Source organism: Cydia fagiglandana, chromosome 8 (assembly GCF_963556715.1).
Source record: "Cydia fagiglandana chromosome 8, ilCydFagi1.1, whole genome shotgun sequence".
NCBI lineage: Eukaryota > Metazoa > Arthropoda > Insecta > Lepidoptera > Tortricidae > Cydia > Cydia fagiglandana.
In genome coordinates, this window is record NC_085939.1 from 5,956,536 (window position 1) to 5,967,761 (window position 11,226).

At 37.1% G+C, this 11,226-nt stretch overlaps 1 protein-coding gene across 1 annotated transcript; it reads left to right on the forward strand.

Annotated features, from left to right (window-relative positions):
- The first annotated feature begins 846 nt into the window (after positions 1–846).
- LOC134666528 (uncharacterized) lies at positions 847–11,153 on the forward strand. Its single transcript, XM_063523717.1, has 8 exons — positions 847–1,129; positions 1,683–1,830; positions 2,362–2,467; positions 4,097–4,241; positions 8,461–8,553; positions 9,009–9,107; positions 9,405–9,619; positions 10,846–11,153. The coding sequence occupies exons 1-8, from the start codon at positions 944–946 to the stop codon at positions 11,075–11,077; spliced, it is 1,224 nt and encodes a 407-aa protein (XP_063379787.1). The 5' UTR covers positions 847–943; the 3' UTR covers positions 11,078–11,153.
- The last annotated feature ends 73 nt before the right edge of the window (positions 11,154–11,226 follow it).

The window sequence follows — 11,226 nt, forward strand, 5'->3', positions numbered from 1 at the left end:
ATAATTGGACAATCTTACACATGAAAACCTCTCAGTAGGTACCTAAATTTATCAATAATAGTCTTGTGAAAACTCAACGAAGATAAATATATAGGTGCAAATAAAAGGTAGGCAGGTAGTAAAGAGATACAATATTTTATTACAATATTTTTTGCTAATGACGCAAATTTTTAATTTTCGTAGGGTACTTATAGGTACTTAGTAGTTTTACAATTATAAAATAATGCCCTCGCCGAATTTAGGCAGAGACAATGTTAATATGTATATGTTGAATTTATACTACCTACTGATCACTGTTAGCAAGGACCTCAGGAATGAAAAATAGTTGGGGCAAAATACACTTCGTTTTGAACCATTATCAGGTTAGCACGTTTCCCAAGCAACAACGCTACGTTTCAACACGATAGATCTAAGAATATTTAGACATATAATACCTACTTTAGAAAGTATTACGTGCATTAATATTTTGTGTGTAGATTAGCTATATGGAGAATATGATAAATAGGAGGCTAGACTCAATAAAAATACAACTTAATAACATTTTTGGGAATTACTAAAACACAAAGGTACTATTTTAGGCATTATGAGAAGGTGCAGTCAAATAATTTTATTTCTATCCACTTCGTACCTTGATGCCAAGTTTAACTTACGTTCCGATATAAGTGATGGAAATTTGTCACCGTTCGCTGTACCTACATGTACTCGAATGAGCAAAATTTACGCGTGAATGATAACAAAATGGCAACAATAATTGTCAGAAAACAGACATGAAATAAGCCAGCGCTATGATAATATTGATAATTAACGCACATGCCACTTCTTCGTGTACTAAAGGCTATGCGGAAAAGTGCAGCACTGCCGGGCTGCTTTACATTAGCTTCACCGCCATTCGGAATGAGCCACTGAAACAGCAGGACGTGACAAATGTGACCGATTAAAATCTATGTGGCCAAGTTTTTACAACCGTGTTTTGTACATAATGAACAGATACAAGTCAGCCAATGAGAATTCACATAAGTCTCGCAAGATAATGATAATTAAACCATCGAAATACGAAACCACTGAGGCGATTCACGGCAACAAAAAATATTGGGGAAGTGTTTTTGATAAATTGGATACGCCTGCCCAAGTAAGTACATAGCACTTAAATAATTCTTTGGGTCAAATGAAAAACAGTAAAAGTTTCATACAAGTTCTAGAACTTATATCGTTTTTCACTCTACACATATTCGGTGTTTCATGTTACTAAACTCTTGCCATTTTATTTAAAGTAAGTAGAGTAGGCAGTCGATAGAGACCTTTCCTACGAAGCAGCAGATACCGGGTTCGAATCTCAGTATAGGCATTTTCTGTGTGTGTTTACAACGAATAATCATTCCTGTGTTATGGATGTTTACTATCTATATAAGTTTATATATATAGATAAATGTATATTTATCTATCTATCTATTAATATCGTCTGTGTCGAACCCATGACACGAACCTTATTGAGCTTATTGTGAGGTGTAGGATAATCCTATAATGTTTATTAAATATTAATAAGAACGGGTCACTCACGTATTTTAAGTCGAAAAACGCTCGACATGTTTCACTCCGTACCGAGGAGTGTCATCAGGAGCGTTCTTAATACTCGTTGCTATAATATCTATTTAATTTATTTTCATGTATACACTTATCCATAGGAAGAAGAGCAATTACAGAATCGAGACGTCGAGAGCGCCTATTTGGCTGAAATATTACCCGAGAAACTATACCGCAAAGTTTGCAATACCTTAGACTTGCCAATGAAAAAAAATATTCACAAAGAAGAAATCGAGGGTCCGATAGAAGGTAATAGAATATTAATTTTTAACACCAATTTCAAATGGAGGAATGCGTATCAATTCAAAGACTGTATAATTTAAATGCACATTTTGTTGGATATACCTAATATGATATCAAAGAGGGCTCAATTCTCTTTGATGCAAACTAAATGTTGTTGCATATACATATTTAGGTAAATTCACAAGAGCTGGCACGAACTCGTGTCGATTTAAAACACTCCCTTCGGTCGTGTTTTAATTTATCGCCGCTCGTTGCGATTTTCCGCACATATATCGTAGGTAATGTACTAGATAATAAAGAACTTCATACTTTTCCGTTATTCCAGAAAATAAATTGTATATACTTAACTTAAGGTCAATTAGGAGTAGGTAAGCCGGTAAAATATATGGCAGTGGTTAATGTTTGAAATTTATAGACTATTAGACTGATAAAAAAGTGAATTTGAAGGTTCGTGATATTCTTGCTAGCTTTGTTGAATTTACCTATTCTTCTATTAATATTATAGTCTAGATTTCAGTTGACTTTCTGATTTTTTAGAGAAGCGTGATAGTAGGATCGTGAAGGAACCAGTATTATATTTGAGAAAAACCATTCGTATCGATAGAGAAATTGAATCTGACACTGAAGTAGAAGTTTCTCCCAGGTAATGTGCACAGTGCGTACCCCTAATCTGTTATGGACTTACACTACTCAGGGTACGTAGCCAACATGCCAATCCTCATCATGCCAATCGAAATGCAACTGTCACTGTCGCCATAATATGGAAGAGTGATAGAGAGACACAAGGGTTTCGTTGTCGTAGCACAAACGATTTATCACCTTGGCTAGGCACCCTGAGCTGAGTATATACGTATATATTAAATTCTATTAACCGATCAAAATTGAAACTTGTAAACTATTTTGTGATATGTAAAATGGTACCTGCTACTGTAGCCTGAATTACCATTTTCGCAATAAATCATTAACTCATTAATTCATTCATTCAATCGTATTAAGTCTGATCAAGACAGTAACATCTGTGATTATTTAAGACTAAATAAAGCAGATGTCATTGTATCGAGGAAAGTACAAGTAAGTACCTACTTAATTTCATAAACAGATGGCCTAGGTCCTAGACAGTGAATCCAAAATTATTGTGTAGGTATGAAAAACCAGAAGAAAGAAGAAGAGAAGAAACAGTGGTGGCCGAGTGGATATGACGCCCGACTTTCAATCCGGAGGTCGCGGGTTCAAATCCCGGCTCGTACCAATGAGTTTTTCGGAACTTATGTACGAAATATCATTTGATATTTAGATACCACTAGCTTTTCGGTGAAGGAAAACATCGTGAGGAAACCTACGTCCTACATACATCTGCGAAGAAATTCAAAGGTGTATGTGAAGTCCCCAATCCGCATTGGGCTAGCGTGGGGACTATACTAGTAGCCCAAGCCCTCTCGCGCATGAGAGAGGCCTGTGCTCAGCAGTGGGACGTATATAGGCTGAAATGATGATGATGATGATGAAAAACCATTTATTTACATACAATATATATACATACAGTGGTACAACTAAACGAAATTAATAACTAGCTTAAATCTAAAATAGGCCCCTGGGGCATTGTACCAAGGATGCTGGCGGCATATCCCCGCTGTATCGCAATACTGATGCGTTGTGCTAGGTAGCCGCCAGCTCACCATTGTGTAGGTATTAATTTATTAGAACTTTACTTATAAGACTTACTTTCTTTCACAATTATCACTAATCTAATCAACGACCATTTTAAGTGCTCTTTTAATTAACAAATACCAATAAATTTTACATTAGACTACATATAATACATCTTAATTACGTGTAATTCCTAAACTAACTGACCCGTTTTCATTGCTCTTGAGCGTAGTTTTTTTTAAACATCGTAGTCAGCTTTTTCTTTCTTCTTGCAATATAAAGATGGCGTTCTCGTCCCGCCTGAGTAATTTATATTATGTCACATATTAAACTTCGCATTAATTCTCAGAGAGACGATAATATTACTTTCTAATAATTATTTTCTTAGAAACTTTCTTTGGAATAGGGGAGGATAAGAGATAAGGTAAACGTACTAGTGCTCGACATGCTAATGCCCAATAGTACCACCTTGCTGTCACCTCTATTAACAGTGACTTAAGTTTCAAGATGACATGCACTATGACCGCATCGAACACCAGTACGTTTACCTCATTGTAATTTATGTTGATATTATGGTAGGTTTTAATTGATATACACAGTTACGAAGTAATAAGTTTACCAACAGAGTTACCCAAGAGGAAGTGAATGTTCACTGGGAACTTTTAAAAAAGCCCGAACGAGAGCAAGTGACCTGGCCGACGCACTACCTTCAACCGGAGCGGGAGGAGGAAAAAACTCTTGTCCGGAAAGCCGATGACCTCACGGACCGGGTAAAAGGGTCTAGCCGTGTTTGTATGGGGCATCGGCCCCAGAAGCCAAATTGATTGCCGTTTTGCCAATTTATTAGGCCAGATGTAAGATGCTATTTCACCAAAATAATAACCCTAAAATGCAGCAGGTTTTTGAGATAATTAAAAAAAAAGAAAATTGGTTTTCATTTTTTTTTATCTAAACTACCGAACCGATTTTTTTGTAACTTATACACATTATGTAAGTAATCTAGATGAATTATTAAAAAAAAATGAAGATCCAAATATTCTTATAAATAGTAAAATTTTCACTTTTAATTTTTCAAAATTTTTTTTTTTATATTTCCGAAATAGGGACACCCACCAATTTTTGGTATTTTATGTATAAATTAATGTTCTATAGCATATATTTTTTTCAAAAATATTCATTTGGCTCAACAGGGTAAAAATACCGTATGTATGTATGTAATGTATGAACAGACACAACCGGGAGAACTCCCGTTCCCACATCGACCACCGCGCCGCTCTGTACGAATTTGAATTTCGAACGTAACAAATTGCTAAAATGGACTATATTATTATTGGCTGTATGCGGCTTGGTTGTCTTCGCGTCACGAAATTAAAAAATAAAAAGGCGGGAAACGCGGCTCATTAAAAAGTTCCGTTTTAATATGAGCTGCGTTGATATTGATCTTGCAATGAAAAAAAAGGAGATTATACACAAAATATTTTCAAAATCTCCAAGATCGTTACATTACTAAAGTCGCACTAAACAAAGTCTGCAGCGGATTTGATAGCCCACGCAGTGTAAGTGTTAAGTATACGTCATAATTTCATAGAAGTTTGACGTTTAAAATGACACTTGCACTGCGTGGGCTATCAACATCGCTGCAGACTTTTTACGGTCTAACTATACGTTCTTAGCAATATCTGCAAACGGCTTCGAGAATATGCGATTGACTATATAGAAAAAAGCCCGCTGTCCTTAGAGGAAAACGTAAGCCCTTATAGGATCACTCGTGCGTCTGTCTGTCCGTCTGTCACAGCCTATTTTCTCGGAAACTACTGGACCAATTAAGTCGAAATTTGGTACACATATGTAAATTCGTGACCCAAAGATGGACATATTTTTATATAATTTTAAAATACATAGGTTCGAAGTTATTTAAGAAAATAGCCAAAAAATGACCATCCCCCCCCCCCCTTTATCTCCGAAACTACTGGGTGTAAAATTTTGAAAAAAATACTCAAAAAATCATAAATTAATATTTAAATTAATATTACTAAAATAAATTAACTCAAAATAGTTCTTTACCTATAGATGACAGGAAAACCTATTAGAAATGTGCAGTCAAGCGTGAGTCGGACTTATGTACGGAACCCTAGAAACGCGAGTCCTAATCGCACTTGGCCGGTTTTTTAATTTCGTGACGCGACGACAACCAAGCCGCATACAGCCAATAATAATATAGTCCATTTTAGCAATTTGTTACGTTCGAAATTCAAATTCGTACAGAGCGGCGCGGTGGTCGATGTGGGAACGGGAGTTCTCCCGGTTGTGTCTGTTCATACATTACATACATACATACGGTATTTTTACCCTGTTGAGCCAAATGAATATTTTTGAAAAAAATATATGCTATAGAACATTAATTTATACATAAAATACCAAAAATTGGTGGGTGTCCCTATTTCGGAAATATAAAAAAAAAAATTTTGAAAAATTAAAAGTGAAAATTTTACTAATTATAAGGATATTTGGAACTCCATTTTTTTTTTAATAATTCATCTAGATTACTTACATAATGTGTATAAGTTACAACAAAATCGGTTCGGTAGTTTAGATAAAAAAAAATGAAAACCAATTTTCTTTTTTTTTAATTATCTCAAAAACCTGCAGCATTTTAGGGTTATTTTTTTGGTGAAATAGCATCTTACATTTGGCCTAATAAATTGGCAAAACGGTAATCAATTTGGCTACTGGGGCCGATGCCCCATACAAACACGGCTAGACCCTTTGACACCTCTTCTTCAACTTAGCGTCTTCCCGGCCTAGCGCCAGGGTCCGCTTTCCTGTCTTCTCCACTTTGCCCGATCTTCGGCATCCTCAGGTGTGAGATTGTTCTCTTGCATGTCCGCTGTCACGACGTCCATCCAGCGCTTCTTAGGCCTACCTACATTGTATTTTATCATGTTTGGCAACTTTTCCCGCTGCTTTGCTATTTTTAACCGACTTCCAAATCCCAAAGGAGGAGGTTATCAATTCGGTTGTATTTTTTTTTTATGTTTGTTACTCCATATCTCTGTCATTACTGGACCGATTATAAAAATTCTTTTTTTAATTGTATGTATATGCATACAGATTGGTCCCGTTTTTGTCAAAATCCAGCTCTGATGATGGGATCCATGAGGAATCGACGGAACTCCTCAAATCTTAAAGGCATACATATAGTGATTTTTGTGTTTTTATCAACAAATCAAGCATATACATTCAAAAACGTGACATTTGATGAAGTGGAACTGCTGATGATGATCAGAACGGAACTCTTTAACGACGCATAGTTCACCTTTGGCGATTTGTCCTCTTCGTTATGTTTGTTAAGCAAGTTAAGTTTTTAAGCAACATTTTTGTCAAGCTTGAGGTCTGGTGATGGGATCCATGAGAAATCGAGGGAACTCCTCAAATTTTAAAGGCATGCGAATAGAGGTTTTTGTATTTTCATCAGAAAATCAAGCATTTTCATTCAAAGCTGTCGCATTTGATGAAGTGGAACTGCTGATGATTATCAGAACGGAACTCTTCAACGACGCATAGTTCACGATTGGCGATTTGTCCTCTTCGTTATGTTTGTTAAGCAAGTTTAGTTTTTAAGCCACATTTCTGTCAAGCTCGAGTTCTGATGTTGGGATCCATAAGGAATAGAGGGAACTCCTCAAATCTTAAAGGCATACGTATAGAATTTTCTGTATTTTCATCATAAAATCAAGCATTTACATTAAAAACTGTCGCATTTGATGAAGTGGAACTGCTGATGATGATCAGAACAGAACTCTTCAACGACGCATGGTACACAATTGGTGATTTCGAATTCCGATTTTGACTTGGACTGGGACCCGTACTCGTACCCGGATCCGGTTCGGAACCGGACCTGGACTCGGACTCTGACTCGGACCCGGACTCAGACCCGGACTCGGACCTAACTCGGACCCGGACTCGGACCCGGATTCGGACCCGGACTCGGACTCGGACCCGGACTCGGACCCAGACTCGGACCCGGACTCGGACTCGGACCCGGACTCGGACTCGGACCCGGACTCGGACTCGGACTCGGACTCGGAGACCTGGACCTTGATAGGGAATGCAAATCGGTTATTTTTTGTATGGAAATAACCGCGGTTTCGGTTAATAACCGATTATTTCCATACAAAAAATAACCGAAAATAACCGATTTGCATTCCCTAACCTTGACCCGGAAAATCACTATGATTCCTTAACTAAATAAACCGCTATGATTACCTACCATAAAATGTAGGTATAAAGTATGATGATGCCAAACCCCTCTCGCTCAAACCCCCGTACACCGCACCGCAAGCGCCGTTAAGTAGGTTAGGTTAGGTTTGAACTGCGATCCTCACAGACCAAACAAAAGTGGGTTAGGTTTGGTTAGAACTGCGGGCTTTACAGAAACGAAATGCTACTAGAAAAGTGGGTTTGATTAGGTTCGAACTGCGATTCTCACAGGACCGAACTGCAATCAGAGAAGTGGTTTAGGTTAGGCTAGAACTACGACCCTTTTACGGAAACGAAATGCTACTAGAAAGTACTGGTTTTACCTCCTTTTCTACATAGTGCACCATCTACCATAATCTTTCACCGGGCCCCATAGAAGTCGGTTTTTTTTTCTTAAAAATTATGTAGGTACTTTGTTTTGAGCTAATTGCTTCATATTGGATTAGGTAGGTACTTATTTTGGGTATTTACCTACTTGTGAATAAAAATTTGTTTCGAAAAAGTTGTGCCAAAGAAATTCAACATAGGGTCAGACCAAGAAAAGTCTGCAGTGATTTTTATAGCCCACGCAGTGCAAGTGTTATTTATACGTCATCATAATCGGCTATCATAATCTCTGTAGACTTTTTTTGGTCTAACTCCACCTAACTAATGCTCATGGCAAAGTTGTAAAATATTTCGGTTAGCTCCTTATTTGCATATAATTAGGCAATCATCGCTGTTTTTCAGATTGTGCATGAGTTTTGTGAATATATGACACAATTGGGAGGAAACCAACAATCGCAACTATTTAAACCGAAGGCTATAAAGGAACTTTTTCAGGTAATCATTATGTATTGTGCAATGCAACATAAGGTAAACGTACTGGTGCTCGACGCGGTCCCAGTACATGTCATCTTGAAACTTAAATCTTGTCAATAGAGGTGACAGCAAGGTGTCATCTATAGGGCATTAGCATGTCGAGCACTAGTACATACTTACTTAAACCTACATGTATTAAAACTCTTCTAACCTCTTCTAGAGTTGTAAGCTTATAAAATTTTGCATGTTATGTATTTTTTACCCCTAAATCTTATGATAAATAATCAAAAAAGTTAAAAACTAAATTAAAAATGTACCAAATTCTGTAAAAATATTGTCCATAATGTCAATAACCAGAGAGGAAATGGGAACTATACGTTTGTCCTCTACTATCGCTATAAGTACCTCGAGAAGCCGTCCTCTACTATCGCTATAAGTACCTGCTTATTTTACGTATTATGAATCCATATTTTCAGATTGAATTTGACACGCACGTGGCTCGCAGTCTACAAGTAATTCCAAAAGAGTTGCCATCTGTAGAGGAAAACATTGCGGAAGTAACTGGGAATCCCGAGGTTAGCAATAGCACAGAATAAATAATAGTACTAGGTACAGAAGACTCACTCTCTAACAAAACGCGTCTGTTACGATCAGCACAGATATGGCCACTAGGTGGCGACAGCGCCACGTGCGGCTTATGGCTAGCTACCAAAATTGGTGTGGAACGGATGTACTTTTAGCTACCTGTAGCAAAGCGACGAAATCGCGGAGTGAGCCACGCCTGGCAATAGCTACTTATTATATCTACCGTGAACGATTTTCAATCTATTGATAAATAGAATAATTGTAATATTCTACTTACAACTTTTTAGCTGTCACAATACGCAGTATTGGAGAGAGAAGTGACGAGAGACATCAAAGCAGAGCATCGTCCAGATATTTTGGTCGCCTTCAACCGATCACTCCCGCACCGCGAGCAAAGACACGCTCCTCATAATCAGACCAAGAGTATGTGGCGGTCAGCTCGCCACGTGCCTAAAGACCTCGTCTCGCTTAAAACAGTTTGGGAAGGCATCACTAACCTCAGGTTTGGCTGTTTTTTTTGGGTCTATATTAATTCGCATAACGTAATACTCCTAATTCAAATTGGCATAACGTATGTTACGCGCAATCTCTTAATCGCATAACATTATTCCGCATAACTGAGTACGCATAATGTTAATGCGCATAACGTAAATTGTCATAAGGATGACTTGGGACTATTCTATTTAATATGTAATAGGCATAAAGTTATTTTGCATAGTTATTAAATGGTATAAATATAAAAGGCAAATAAATAAAAATGTAGACAGAGCGGCTCGAATTAAGGTTCAGTATTAGGTTCAGAAGTCTTTTAAGTTAATGTAGCGCTTTTTTAGATCACAAATATCACAATATGGTTGCCAAAAATTTAATTAGCAATCTTGGGATTCTTGGGGCTTTTCTCGAGGGAATTCAACGATTCGAATCCTGAGTTTTTGACTTTTCTTCGATAAAAAAAAAATCACTAAAATAGGTCTAAAATGCACTTTTAAAAAAATTGCACAAAAACATCAAAATATGAAAATTATTTCTAAAACCTAAGAAATCTAAAAGTATTTAAAAAAAATAACACGAACTTACTACGCCTTAATAATGTTTTACAGCAAAAAGATTATTATTTGTTTCAAGCCTTAGCTTTGTGAACCTGACCTTGCCTTGATCCATCTAATTCTCTTGCTTTATTAAATTATGCTTATTTTGTGCCAAATAAAGTTATGGTTAATTATGTTATGCATATTTAAATTATGCGGATTCATTATTATGCGCAATAAGTGGTATGCTTTTTTAATATTATGCCTGTTCAATGTTATGCATAATTATGTTATGCCAAAACTGTTATGCGAATTCATATTATGACAATTAATGTTAGGCGTATTAAGGGGCACCCGTTTTTTTTATTAAACTCTGATATTGCTAGAGGTGATCTTCGGCATATGTTTTTCTAACATGGTTTTCAGAGTCGGCCGGACAAATCCGGTCCTATTTCTCTTTACCCTAAGAATTAACGGCATAATATAAGTGTGACATATGTGAGTGGGGTATTTACTTGGGCATTTACCAGAATTTAGTAGTATCATAAATACGGAATCGATTTTGAGTTGTCCATCAATCCGATAGCCTCGATGACATGGGCGTTACGTTTTCTACTTACCTACGTATCTAATTTGTACGTTAAAACAACATTCGAGCAATCCCCGGACGCATAACTATTTGCTTTTTGTTAATTCGCAGGAGCGTGAAAGAGTATTGCCGCTGGATGATTGATCATCCAGAGTATAAGCGAGCCCCTTACCTGAGCAGTCTAGGCATGTTCGACTCTGCCGTGCTAGAAGCCAGGTTGACCCTGGAATCACTCCATAGGACAGCGTCTCCTGCGGTGGCAATTAATTCCCCCAATTCTAGTGTATCAGCACCAATAGAACACATCCGAAGAAGGCTTTCGCAGTTGGCTGATATGGAATAAGTATCTGCAATGTTCAAAATCTTGATGTTCCTTCTAATTTTTGTTTTCTAAATATAACAACAACCTTTGACCAAAATTTAGTTTTATTCGTTCAAGTCATTCATACCAGTTATTCCGACCTTGGCACAATGCCGATAAGCAAGATAACG

Bases quoted from the DNA above. Each gene is read 5' to 3' on its own strand.
- LOC134666528 (XM_063523717.1), top strand. From the start codon at position 944: ATGTGGCCAAGTTTTTACAACCGTGTTTTGTACATAATGAACAGATAC. The intron at 1,130-1,682 runs GTAAGTACATAG...ACTTATCCATAG, and splicing joins AATTGGATACGCCTGCCCAA to GAAGAAGAGCAATTACAGAA. The intron at 4,242-8,460 runs GTAAAAGGGTCT...GCTGTTTTTCAG, and splicing joins CCGATGACCTCACGGACCGG to ATTGTGCATGAGTTTTGTGA.